The 14,754-nt window shown below is 36.2% G+C and overlaps 1 protein-coding gene across 1 annotated transcript; it reads right to left on the reverse strand.

The window, feature by feature from the left end:
• Positions 1-10,648: 10,648 nt before the first annotated feature.
• LOC110603408 lies at positions 10,649-12,938 on the reverse strand. Its single transcript, XM_021741133.2, has 3 exons — positions 12,479-12,938; positions 12,013-12,360; positions 10,649-11,184 (listed from the first exon to the last, which is right to left on the reverse strand). The coding sequence occupies exons 1-3, from the start codon at positions 12,791-12,793 to the stop codon at positions 10,696-10,698; spliced, it is 1,152 nt and encodes a 383-aa protein (XP_021596825.1). The 5' UTR covers positions 12,794-12,938; the 3' UTR covers positions 10,649-10,695.
• Between the last annotated feature and the right edge of the window lie 1,816 nt (positions 12,939-14,754).

The raw sequence follows: 14,754 nt of genomic DNA on the forward strand, positions 1-14,754 counted from the left end.
CACAGCAGGAGTCGAACACATCCAACACCGTGGTGTCAGGTAATCTCATCATTGGTTGTTCAGATGTGTATGCTTTAATGGACCATGGTGCTTCTCATTCTTTTGTTGCTCCGAGAGCCGTTGAGAGGTTGGGTTTGATAGTCTCTGGGTTAGAGTGTCCCCTCCGGGTCAGTGGACCCAAGTGTGATCCATCAGTGGCAGAGTCAGTCTGCCGGTATAGTCCAGTGTTTGTGGAGAGTAGATGCCTTCCAGCCGACCTTGTGGTTCTAGACTTGACGGATTTTGATGTCATTCTTGGGATGGATTGGCTATCTGCTCATGGTGCTACTTTGGACTGCAGAGACAAGGTAGTCAGGTTCAGAGATCAGGATGGGTCAGAGCTTGTCTTCAGAGGAGACAGGAGGGGTACGCCTAGAGGTCTGATATCAGCCCTACAGGCTCGTAGGTTGCTCAGGAGAGGTTGTCAGGGGTTTCTAGCTCATGTGAGAGAGCTGGATAGTCAGGTTAAGGATGAAATGCGTGTTTAATTTATGTTGCTATGTTGATGTTTGTTAGGGTATAGGATAGTTTGAGACCCTTATATGCTTAAATAAGCGTTTATGCATGCTTGGGAGTGTTGTGCATGAGTTTGGAGGGTTCGGGAGGCAAAATGTGCATGAGAGGCTTGAGTTCTCCTATTCTGGAAGAACTCAGGTTCGGCTGCCGGAGCCATGTTCGGTCGCCGAACCTGCCTGGGGAGGCAGTTCAGGCTGCCGAACCCTGCCCCTAAAAATTTGGACTTTCAGCTCTGGAAGGGAGTTTCGACTGCCGAACCTGCCGCTGAAGGTGGGTGACTTTCGGCTCTGGAAGCACTTTCGGCCGCCGAACCCTGCCCCCAAAAGTGCATGACTTTCGACTCTGGAGGGACTTTCGACCGCCGAACCTGCCGCCGAAAGTGCCCTGTCCAACCTTCCTTTGCATATTTTCTATGATTGTTTTATGATGCTTTAGGGGGTTTTTGGGGAGATGTTTAGAGTCATGTTAGTGTATGTTTGGTCCCTCATTTGAGTCCACCTGTGTAGGTTCGGACCCGAGGAACCGAGGACCCCAGCAGTGAGATAGCTGCTTCAGAGTCTGTTCAGAGTCAGCCTGAGGTGAGTAGAATGAATCTTTATATTTTAAAGTAAATAAATTTTGAGCATGTTCATGCATCACGAATGCCATGATATATACTAGGTTGTTTGCATTAGAATTTACGAATATGTTGCATTGCATATTATGATGTTGATGTGGATGGATGTTGGATGACCCATTAGCTCTCGTTATGATATGATGACGATGATACGGTACGGAAGTCCAGTGAGGCCCATTCTACGCCCCTGGCACGATGTAAGAGAAAGACCACTGAGGCCCATTCTACGCCCCTGGCACATTGGAATGTTATGTTATGTTATGTTAAGTGAAAGACCAGTGAGGCCCATTCTACGCCCCTGGCACCATTGGAATGTGTAGAGGGCTATTGGTGACAAGTCTGTCCTTGATGTAAATTGTTTGTGATGTGATGCATTCCATGAAATCTTATATTTTAATATATTGTTTTACTATTCTGCTCACTGGGTTCTAGTAGCTCACCCCTTTCCCTTAACCCCCAGGTTTGCAGGTTCGGGATAGAACAGTAGGTCAGCAAGAGTAAAAGTCTTATGTATGTAATAGTTAGTTGTGGACATGAAAGGCATTGTAATGTAAAGTATTGTACAAAATGTAATGAGTAATAGTATTGTGCTTGACCCTAGTGTGTATGGTTAATCCCTTTGTTCATGATCATGTATGGGATTTATCAGGTATGACAGGTTGTATGCTTGGCTTGCTACGGGTTCCGGTGACCTTAAGTCGATCTGTATCCTAGCGCCGGTAGCGATCCGATTTCTGGTCGTTACAGTTGGGCTCATAGATATTATAGAAGGCAAGTACAATTAGAAAAAATCATGTCCACTAGGATAGGATGTAGAGTCTTGTTTTGATGTATGTATGATGTGGGTTCATGTGTATCTACATGAACCGTATGATGCTAATGTTTATGTGTTTAAATTTTATTTTTCATAAGACAGGATGTGTGGCTCACGTCAATCCGCATGATTGACTGGAGTCCCACCTAAAAATGAGGATATAGATGCATTTCCCCCTATTGCTCCATCAAGAGCACCGGCAAGTAGAAGTAACAAGGGTGAAGTGTCAACAAACCCTAAAAGATGTTTTGATATAAATAGAAGAAGAACAGATTTGGGTAGGATGTTTGAAGATTTAGGGAAGTAGTAGGCAACGATCAAAGAAAAGATGAAAGTTTGGATATGAGTTTTGGAAGAGAGGGAATGAGAGAGTCGGAAGGAGGAACAAGAAGCGCTCAGCCTTAGGATTAGCCTATCTACCTCAGTACTAGCCTTACCGATAGGGACCCGAGTATCCGATGGGAGGTTCATCGGACTACTCTAGCTACCACCCCTACCTTTCATACATGTCCTATCCTCCCTATTACCCACCATACCCGTCCTAATTCCTAAAATCCAATCACCTAAACCTAACCCATCAGTAGGAAGCAGGGTAAAGATGACAGATTGCCTAAAGTTGGATGCTCCTAAATATAAAGTGGGTGATGATTCGTTTGAGTATATTAAAGCAGTGAAAATGATAGCTAATGAGTTAGGAGTTAGCGGCAGTAGAGCCATTCAGATGGCGGAATTCACTCTGAAGTGCAAGAAAGGCAAAGGAGTGGTTCAAGAATTATATGAAACCAAAGCTGGATGGCTTATCTTGGAAACAATTTGCAAATGAGTTTGCAGGATGGCCTTTTCCGGATAGCTCACGGGAATTGAAAGTGATAGAGTTTGAGCAGTTAAGACAGATTGAGGAAATGAGTTTAGATGAATACACAAAGAAGTTTCTAGAGTTGCTCCAGTATGTGGGTCAGGCTTATGACACTGACCAGAAAAAGGCTAGGAGATATACCATGAGACTACACTCCAGGTATTCCTCCCTAATCTTAGCAGCAGAGAGAGAGATTTTTCACACTATAGTGGATACAGCCAAAAAGATGGAGCCTAATGCCATCATATAGAAAATAGTGAAGCAGTAGGTGGCACAATCATCGGGTTCCAAAACCTCGAGTACAGGAAAGTTTGATCTCTCTTCTTTGAGTACAACCGCCACGGGAAGTATAAAGTGGAGTAGGTCCACTAAGAAGACTAAGAAGAACAAGTTCTGAAATAGGTTGAAGTCTGATATGGGAATGGGTAGTGGTTCAAGTTCTGGTTTAGATAGCTCTGGATGTGTAAGGTGTGGTAAGCCGCACAAATGGCTTTGTTGGTTTGGGACTACAGCTTGTTACAGATGTGGACAAGAGGGATACATGGCGTGTGAATGTCCCAATGCAGCTAGGATGGTACAGTTTCAGCAGACAACTTCTGATAGTGTAGCTTAACCAATGGCTTTAGCCATGTCTCAAGGCAGAGGGCGAGGTAGAGGAAGAGGGATGACCTCTTTTTCAGCAGGTTCCCAAAGGGAAGGTCCTTCTGCTCCAGTATGGATATTCACCATGAAATAGCAGAAAGCCAACACATCAAACACAGTGGTTTCAAGTAAACTCACTATTGGGTATTTTGATGTGTATGCTCTTATGAACCCTGGTGCTTCTCATTCTTTTATTTCTCTGAGAGCCGTAGACAGTTTGGGTTTGATAGCTTCTAGGCTAGAGTGTCTTTTTTAGGTTGGTCAGCCCAAGTGTGATCCGTCTGTGACAAAGTAAGTCTGTCGTTCAGTCCAGCTATAATTGAGGACAGATACCTTCCAGCCAATCTTGTGGTTCTAGATTTGACTGATTTTGATGTCATTCTAAGGATGGACTAGCTCTCCACTCATGGTGCTACCCTAGATTGCAGAGACAGGGTAGTTGGTTCAGAGAACAAGATGGATCAGAGGTTGTCTTTCGAGGGGACAAGTCAGGTATGCCTAGAGGTTTGATATCTGCCCTGCAGACTCACAGGTTGCTTAGGAGGGGTTGTTAAGGGTTTCTTGCTCATGTGAGAGAGTTTAACAGTCAAGTCAGGGAACCAACTTCAATGTCCATATTTAGAGAGTTTCTCGATGTTTTTCCAGACGAGCTACCAGGTTTACTACCTGATAGAGAAATAGAGTTTGAAATTAAATTGTTGCCAGGAACCAGATCCATCTCTATTCCTCCCTACAGGATGGCACCTGCTGAATTGAAAGAGCTAAAGGATCAGTTGCAAGAGTTGGTAGATAAGGGTTTCATCCAACCTAGTACCTCACCCTGGGATGCTCCAGTGTTGTTTGTGAGAAAGAAGGATGGAACTTTAAGACTTTGTATTGACTACATACAGTTGAACAAAGTCACTACCAAGAATAAGTATCTTTTATCCAGGATTGATAATTTGTTTGACCAGCTAGCAGGAGCTGGTTGTTTCTCTAAGATAAATTTGAGATCCGGATACCATCAGTTGAGAATCAAAGAAGAAGACGTGCCTAAGACAGCTTTCAGGACCAGATATGGGCATTATGAGTTCTTAGTGATGCCGTTCAGGCTAACTAATGCCCCTGCAGCATTCATGGATCTCATGAACAGAGTTTTTAGAGAGTTTCTGGATCACTTTGTTATTGTTTTCATTGATGATATCTTAGTATATTCCAAAAATTCAAAAGAGCATGCCTATCATTTGAGGAAAGTGTTACAGATATTGAGAGAACACAGGTTGTATGCCAAGTTCTCTAAATGTAAGTTCTAGTTGAGGAGTATCTCTTTCCTGGGGCATGTAGTGTTAGAAAATGGAATCGAGATAGACCCTAAGAAAGTAGAAGTAGTAGCTAACTGGTTCAGACCCACTACGATAACATAAATTAAAAGCTTTTTGAGTTTGGTAGGTTATTACAGGAGATTCATTTAGAATATCTCCAAAATAGTTGCTCCTATGACCAGGTTGACCTAGAAGAATTAGAAGTTTGTCTAGTCAAACCAGTGTGAGGAAAGAAGAGAAGGTTGACGTCAGCACCAGTGTTAGCTCTGCCTATAAGTAATAAGGATTTCATAGTGTTTTGTGATGCATCCCGAGTAGGACTAGGTTGTGTGTTGATGCAGAATGATAGGGTAATCGCTTATGCTTCTAGACAGTTGAAGAAGCATGAGCTAAATTATCCTACACATGATCTAGAGATGGTAGCTGTGATCTTTGCACTCAAGATGTAGAGGCACTACCTGTATGGGGTGAAGTGTGAGATCTTTACGGATCATAAGAGTTTGCAATATATCTTGAATAAGAGAGAGTTAAACTTGAGGCAGAAGAGATGTGTATAATTGCTTAGTGATTATGATTACATAATCCATTATTTTCGAGTAAAGCAAATATAGTAGCAGATGCTCTTAGCTAGAAATCACTTGGCAGTTTGTCCCATATTTCAGTGGAAAGGAGACCAGTGGTAAGAGCGTTTTACAGGCTTGTTAATGAAGGCTTACAGCTGGAGTTGTTTGGTAGAGGTGCCTTGGTGGCATATATGAAAGTGACGCCTATGTTTCTAGGACAAGTGGCACAGAAACAGCACGAGGATCCTGAGTTGGTCAAAATAGCAGGAGTAGTTCAGCTAGGTAAGAATGGTGATTTCAGGTTTGACAACAAAGGGATTCTCCATTATGGGAAAAGATTATGTGTACTAGATGACATAGGCTTGAAAGGAGACATTATGAGAGAGGCTCATAATGCCAAGTATAGTGTTCACACTGGAGCCACCAAAATATATCAGGATTTGAAGAAAGTATATTGGTGGCCTTCTATAGTGAGAGAAGTGGCTCAGTTTATGGCTGCATGTGAAGTATGCCAATGGGTGAAACTGGAACATCAAAAGCTAGCTGGAATGCTCAACCTACTACCGATTCCAAAATGGAAATGGGAAAAGATGGCAATGGATTTTGTAGTAGGGTTACCAATAACATCCAACAAACACGACTTAATATGGGTAATAGTGGACAGATTGACCAAATCTGCTCACTTTATTTCTATTAGGAGTAATTACTCTGTGGACAAATTGGAACAGATCTATATGGAAGAAATCATCAAACTGCATGGGGCTTCAGTTTTGATAGTATCAGATAGGGAATCACAGTTTATCTCCAGATTTTGGCAGAGTCTACAAAATGCTATGGGCACGAGGCTAGACTTTAGCACTGCTTTCCACCCATAGACTGATGGACAGTCAAAACGGACTATCCAAATCATAAAGGACATGTTAAGGATGTGTGTGCTAGATTTTGGTGGTTCTTGGAGGCAATACCTACCATTAGGGGAGTTTGCCTACAATAATAGTTACCATGCTAGCATTGGGATAGCTCCTTATGAAGCTTTATATGGGAGGAAGTGCAACTCGCCTATTTGTTGGGAAGAGATAGGAGAAAGGGCTTTAATAAGGCCAGAATTGGTAGAGATCACCAACAGGGTGGTGCCCATCATCAGAGAAAAATTCAAAACAGCTGTGAGTAGGCAGAAGAGCTATACAGACATTCGTAGAAAGCAAGTTGTCTTTCAGGAGGGAGATATGATATTGCTTAAGGAGTCTCCCATGAAATGGGTGATTCGGTTTGGAAAGAAAGGTAAACTAGCTCCAAGATACATCGGACCTTTGAAATCTTGCAAAAGATTGAAAATGTATCTTACAAGTTAGATTTGCCTGCTTCCATGGAGAGATTCCATTCGGTTTTCTATGTTTCTATGTTATGAAAATTCGTGTCAGATCTGGACAAGGTTCTTAGTGAGCCTGATATGGAGATCCTAGGAGATCTCACCTATATTAAGCAGCCAGTACGGATCATAGACCCACAGATCAAAAAGCTAAGGAATAAGGAAATTGCGATGGTGAAAGTTTTATAGAATCACCACAATATGGAAGAGTGCACTTGGGAGACCCGAGAGTCGATGCTTAAGCAGTACCCTCATCTATTTTGAAGTAAGTCGTTAAATGGTTTTATGTCTTCTTGATGTGTATATATTTTTTTTCTTGTTTGGTTGAACATTCGAGGACGAATGTTCTTAAGGGGGAAAGAATGTAATACTCGGCTAAGCTTCAGTATCGGGATTTTAACTTTTCGATGGAATCTCCGTTAGAATCTGAATCTCAAAGTTGAAATCTTTAAAAGGAAAAAAAATAGGATTTTTATAAAATGAATTTGAAGCATTTTTAAAATGTGTTTAAAAAATGGCTTTCAAGTCTTTAAAGTTCGGCCGTCGAACCTTCTATGTTCGGCCGCCAAACATTAGCTGGCAGACCCAGCTATAAAAGGGTCTCAACCTAATTTTTAGAGAAATTCTTCTCTTTTCTTCTGGGTAGAGGTAGGCCTATGATTCCTTGATAGTTTGTTGAGATTTCTTCAAATCTTTTAGAGAATTCTTGAGCTTTTCCTTTGATTTTGAAGCTTTGAGTTTAAAATTCAAGTTTTAACCTTTGGAGACCTCCGAAGATCGATTGCCCTCTTCTCCAAGTCTTGGTTGTTGTCACCATTATATCTCTAAGAGCTAAGTTCAAATCCTTGCCTTTCTTCTTATTTCTAAGGGGTTTCAACAAGTATTATGGGTATTTTAAAGGTTTTGAAAAATGCAAGTTAAGTTATGTTTAACCAAGCTTGAGGTATGTAATATTGACTATACTTGAGCATTTGATGAGGGCTCTAGTATGGATTTATGTTTTCAGTTATAATGCATGCATAGGTCGAGTTTTGGTTAATGAAATGAAAATGTTTTATATGCTTGTGTGATCATGTATGGGATTGTATCAAGATGTATAATAGGCTTATTATGGGCTCCGGTGACATTAAGTCGATCTGAAACCTAGCGCCAGTAGCGGTTCGGTTTTCAGGTGATTACAATACAAGTCAATATATGAGATCGGATGTTGAAGGAGATGAAGGGGACTGTTAATGAGAATGTGTTATTCATTCAAGTAGCGAGAGGGTGGCGATAAAGTCGAGTTTATGGATTAGGCAATGTTGCCTCTTTTGCTTTCTCCCTGTCAGAATCAGGACGAACATCAACAAATGTATCATAATCCCAATCACCAAAATAGAAGAAGGAAATTGAAAAGAAGTATAATAGTTTGCAGAAGGTCATGGATGACCAATATCGCATGGTAGCTGAAATGCGTGAAGAACTATGGGTAACGAAGATGGGACAACATACTTCTATATTGGTGTTGTAATAATCTAATATCTATTCAACACATGGGTCCTTTAGTATTTCACATATGAATTAGGATAATACTCACTCTTTAACTTTGAACTTATTGATATTAAGGATTTATTGATAATCTATATTAAACTATTTTAATTTTTAACTAATTAAATTTCTTCATAACTTTTTTAGTTTATTGTGTGTTGTCTTGTATTTATATTTTGAATATTAGATTATATTGGTATTTTTCCTATTTAAATTTATAAAAATGAATATTGAATTATATGTATATATATTGCTATTAATTATAATAGGTCTATGATTATAAAATAAAAACAATCGCAACAATTACTTTTAAAATAACAACTACATTATCGATAAATTAGCAATCAAAATTAATTATTTGTTTTGATTTAATTATTATTTAATGAATTAATGATGGCTAATTAGTAACTATATACGATTTATTCCATTTAGCGATGATTCAAAGACCATTAAGATTTTTTTTTTTTTTTTTAAATTCTATTTAGTGACTACACAGCGATCCACTTTTTGACCATGTGGCGACCCTTTAGCGACCTGATTTTAGCAGCTATTTAGTAATCAATTTAACGGCCATGGTCACTAAATGGTTGCGACGAGCTAAACAAAACAACTAAATGTTATCATTTTTTTGTTGTTAATTCTCTGCTTTTTTATAGTGAAGAGGGTTTTTGTGGGTTTTATGAGCATGTTGGGTGTATTTGAATTTAAGGTTGGAATAGTTATTCTCTCTTATTTTTGTATTTTTTTTAATATTAGTGGACTTTCTCCTCCTTTCATTTGTGGATATAGGTAGGGGTGAGCATTCGGTTGGTTCGGCTCAAAATCAAACCGAATCGAATAAACCAAAAATCGAAAATCGAAATTTTAGTGTTTATGAAAAACGAACCGAATCGATTTTGATCAGAAACCGAATCGAACCAAACCGGTCTGATTCAGTTCGATTCGATTCGATTTGATCGGTTTCAATTTTTAATAATTTTTTTATTTTTTACACTTTATTTTTAATATTTTAAAATTTAATTAAAATATTTTAATTTTAATATGATTTAATTTCTCAATATTATTGAAAAAACATATTATTATCACTAATCGGTTCGGTTTGGTTTTTTTGTTTTTTTCTGATCAAAACCGAACCGAACCGAAATAACTGAAATTTTTGAAATTAAAAATCGAATCAAATCGAAATGTATAAAAAAACCGAATTAAATTTTCAAATTGGTTCGATTCGATCAATTTTTTCGATTTGAACCGAATACTGCTCACCCCTGGATGTAGACTTACCTTGGATCACATCAATTTATGTGTTCTTTATTTATTTCATCTTATTTCTCTATTTTATTTATCGCACCTCTGGTAAAATTTTTAAAATGTTAAACTTTTAATTATTTAGAAAATAATGAAATAGTTTTTACTAATTTAAAAGATATGAAATTAATTTCTTTAAATATATGAAATGATTTTTTATATAAATTTCTTTCTCATTACCATAAAAATTAGTTAAAGCAATGGTAAATTATTATTTTATATACTTAAATTATAATTGTACGTTAATTACAACATATTGAAATATATTATATTTGTTTCCATTATTATACCATAAGACAATAATTTATTTATTTTTTTATAACGAATAAAAATACGATAAATTATAATTTTACAGAATATAAAATAAATTATTTATTAAAATATATTATTATATATAATGAAAAAATTAAATTTTTTTACAATAATTTTAAGTTATTGTCAAACTATTATTTTAATAATATTAAGACAACAATTTTATAATTGTTTTTATGATACTATTATATAAACTCTAAAATATATCAGTGTCTTTTTATACCTAATAATTTTTCAAAAGTAATAATTTTTATATTCTAATGAGTTTCATTTTATATTTTCAGACAAGTCTTAAATTAATAATATTAAATTATCATTATAATTATAAAATTTTAGACTTTAATTTTAACTAAATCATATATTTCCAAATAAATAATCTCATTTTATCTCTAATTTAAGAATAGTATAAAGAGATAATTAAAAAATACTATGTATAGCTTATAGTGATTAAAGACGTATTACTAGTGACTAAAAATGTAATATACGTGTCGTCTTATTATTTGCTGATAGATTCAGATTCGAATTTCGCGTAAGCTTAATTTCTAAAAAAGAAATCATATACAAAACATAAATAAAAAAAATTCTTCCAACAGGGCCATCAGTAAAATTAGGACAAAATAGATACATAAGTGAGAAAACCCCTTAATTTTACCCCAATTGACTTGGTCATTTTCACCTTTGATGACAGGTCAAAATTATCTCTAAAATTGTGAGATCTTGAATTTGATTTTAATATGAGCCACTTATACTAAAAAAACATTAAATACATCAAAAAAACCCACGTGTAATTAGAACATGAAAAGGAAGTTAATTAATTATGTTCTAAGTTGATTAATCAAGGAGAATTAGCATCAAAGATATCAGCAGGAGGGATGAAATAGTCCAAGGAAAGACCAGGAACATTAAACACAACATCATCAATTCTCCAGATTTCTTCCATTCTAGTCCTAGTATGCTGCACAGATTCCTCTTCGAATCGAAAAACCGTAGCGATTGACCTGCCTTGATGAGCAATGAGAACTCCATCTACATCTCTATAGTCTCCAATGCAACTTCCTATAGTAGTTTCCCAGTAGATGGAATTTTCTGGGGTTTCAACTCTTGTGAGATGAGAGTCCTCTAGGTATATTAAAAGACCACTTTTCTGGCAAAAATACCCATATAGTACGTGCCTTAGTACTTCTGTTGCTCCTTCACTTCTTTCCATTACAGCTTCTTTATCTGCTGCTACTTTTAATACAAAGCAATCATCTTCACCTATTCTTTTCTCTCCCAAGCATTGTGCTTTTGCAAATAAGCTGGCTGTGCTCTTTGGATCTAGCCCCTGAAATATTATCATTCAATCATCATTCTTTCCACTATACTTTTCATTTAAAAATTAACATTTCACCAGGTACGTGAGCGAGTCGTGACTGAATGAAACTCATTGCAATCTTTTGTGAAGAGAGTTTTGAAATTCATAGAGATGATCAAAAGCTGTTTTAAAAAAGACGAGTAAAAAAAAAATGGAGAAGGTTGTTTGGAGGAATAAATTGAACAGAAACGAGGAAGAAAAGAAAAAGCCAACAAAAGCTGGGTACAATAATGCAATAAATCAGACAGTATTCACTAAAGTGCTAATAAAAAGTTAAAGCAAACAAGGCACAAGTGGTAATATCCCATATGAATAAACATGTGATCATAGATGACGTCTGAAAGAAGGTCACGTGCCTTCCTGAGTTCAGTAGTGGAGTGTTCAATAAATGAAGTTTGTCTGCTAAAGTAACAGACAGTTTCTCCATCAATGTCAGCTATGGCATGGATTTTTCTTGGGATTACCGTCCATTATCTCCATCTCACTTTAGGAGATATATAAAATAAATGCGACAATCATTTTCCAAATCAATTTTTAATATAGTTGTTTAATTTGGAAAAATTTGTTCATCTAATTATCTTTCTTCAAACAAAAGGAAACTAAAGGGTATTTTTCTTTCTAGAAGGAAATGAAATTCTTAAATTAATAATATTATAATTTTAAAGATAAAGCATTAAAATTCATTTTTTATTTTTTATTTTACTAATTTCATTGATAGATTTACCTTAATTATATGGTAATTAAGATGCATGAATGGCCTTAAATGTCGGAGAAAAGAATGTGATTAACATTAATTACCTGGATTATGCGACGTAGAGGGCGTTGAGGTCCCTTGGCTGCGTGAGTACCGAGCCAAGGAGTGCGGCGCCACACAGTCTTTCCATCGCTGCCGGCGATGACCTTATTTCCACCGACAACCAATTCAAGAGACCACATTCCCGGCATCATTTGCCAAAGAACAAAACACCCATTTTCTGCACTTCTTGTTCCTAAGCTCTTCACATTCTTTCCTGATAAAATCTCAGTCTCGCAACGAATCATCTTCACACTTCCTGTGGCATACATGTTTTTTACGCATTTTTGTCTCTTTAAACATCCTGTAGCCGCCAAATACTGTTGAATGATATAATGTGCGACGGAATTTTCCTGTTTACCACAAGAAATCAGGAAAATTATTCATCAACTTAAAAGCTAAGAGAGAGAGAAAGAAAGAAAGAAAGAAAGAAAGAAAGGTCAAGCAAGAGCTTATTGCTTATTTACGTACCATAGGGATGTCCTTAATGGGAAAGTGGTGAATGGGGTCGCTGACAAGAGGGATTGGAGCTAGAGGGCAGCCAAGGACTCCAAGCAAAAGCCTCAAATCTTGTCTTTTATTGGCCGGAATGCTCCCATATGGTGTAACCGACGATGAAAATTGGTTGACGGAGAAACCCTTTTGCATTCGAAACCATTCACGAATTATCTCCCATGAACTCTCCTTCTTGTTACCTTCTTCTTGCATGTCAGGGTCTGGTCCTTCCATTAGTGGTGTCAATGGTTGTGTACACCATCTTTGCTTCCTTCGAGCTCTTGAACCCATTTGCAAAATTGATAATGAGAGTAGAGGAAGATGAAATATAATGAGGATAAAGTGAGTAATATAAGGGACTCTCTGAGTTCTTGGCTTAGAGGAATGAAGAAGAAGAGACAAAAGAGACAGCTTATCTATCCAACAGCAGAGAATGCGCATTATTATAACAAAGTCTTGCATGTTGGGCTGTCCTATGCTTTATTCTTCTTTTCTCTTTAAGACTCCTCCTCTAGTCTTTGTCGTTTTATAATTTATTAATTTTATATAGGAAATCTTCTTGAGCAACTCCAAAGGAGAGGTCCTAGTTACTATAGACTCCCTGGTATCTTTCTTTCTTCTACTTTGTGGACCCTTAAAATACTCTCCATTTGTTCCCCTAATCAATATAAGGTCCATAGGGATAATCTTTCTTGGAAAATGACACCAGACCATTATGATTTATTACCGCCCTCAACAAATTAAACAGGTATAGCCTGCTTGATGATGACTCTATAATAACAATCCATTCATTTTCACCTTCATATTCTCAAAATCTACTAGAGTTGGATGATAAGTTGGCAATGAATCTATTTTTACTTTTTACATTGTCCAGCTTGGTGGGTTCAATCTTCAAAATTAGTGTGATATAAAATTAATTTTCAATTTAATTTATATTAGTTGCTATTAGGTTCAAGTTTGATGTCATGTGAATAGTTACTTTTAAGAGTTTAGGCAACCGGTAGAATTTGAGATATGACTACTTTTTTGATAAAATATTAGCCATCCATATAGGTAATTAGTTTTAAATTTTACGACAGATTTAGACTGGATCTGATTTTTGCTGCGACGTTCAATGGAGAATTATGATAATTTTTCAGAAAAAAAATTTTGAAACGCACGATTTTAAAAAATGTGACGAGAGCCGTTTAAGGATCAATTTTGTATTTTAATTATTTTTTTGAATATTTTAAATATTTTCATAATTTTGTATTTTATTTCTATTATAAATATTTGCTATTAGAAACTTACTTTCAATTGTTTTAAAATTTCAATAAGACTTTTTATTTTTTAGACTATATTTTCTCTTATTTCATCTTAATTAAACGATATTGGTTAAAATTCGAGTCTACACATCCACATATCTAAATATCACAGAAATCTCTTGCTACAATCTTCATACTCGTCCTTGCTTAACCATCCGATCTAATGCCATTTGTTAGATATGGGAGAGCGTAATACGCTGGGGGAGAATACTTCTTGATACTCTTATGAAAAAACAAATTTATGAGCTTGACATTACATTCAATCCAAAATCTTAATATAATATGTAGATTTATGAGTTCCTCCCACTTGTTTGTCTTGTGTGGGAATTCTCAATAGCTTATTCCCAACAGGATCTTCCAAACTATCTTGCAGGCTGCCCATGCACTCCTTATTCTTCAGAAAGAATCGGAGATAATTATTTGTCATATTCTAGGATCAGTGTCTTAGTCCGGACACTATAGCCACATTAGAGTTTGTCAGAGAAAGAGCTTCTTGACCTAACAATCTCCTTTCAAAGCCTACTAATAGTTTCTCCAAAATGTTAAGAGTTATGCACATATTGTTCTTAGAGGAGTCCATTCTTTCTTATATCAAAATCTAAATTTAAAAATTATTATTAGATTTCAAAAAATCGTTACTGGGGTTTGCTTAAGGGATAAATCAAGAGATCAGAAATAAATTTTAAAGAGTTTAAATTAAATTATTTTGATATCAAGCCGAACTTGAATATTTCTTATTTTAAATTTAAGTCGAATATTAATAAATTCAAAATTAATTCATTTAATAAACGAATTAAGATAGCTAAATTTTTATCGGGCTGAAATTTAAATAATTATAAATAATTTAATTTATTTATAATGTTAAACTTATTCTCTAAGCTTGTTATGTTAATTAATTAATACGAATATAAATTTACATTTTTAATTCTATATATTAGTTAAAAAGAA

This window comes from Manihot esculenta, chromosome 16 (assembly GCF_001659605.2).
Source record: "Manihot esculenta cultivar AM560-2 chromosome 16, M.esculenta_v8, whole genome shotgun sequence".
NCBI classification, from domain to species: domain Eukaryota; kingdom Viridiplantae; phylum Streptophyta; class Magnoliopsida; order Malpighiales; family Euphorbiaceae; genus Manihot; species Manihot esculenta.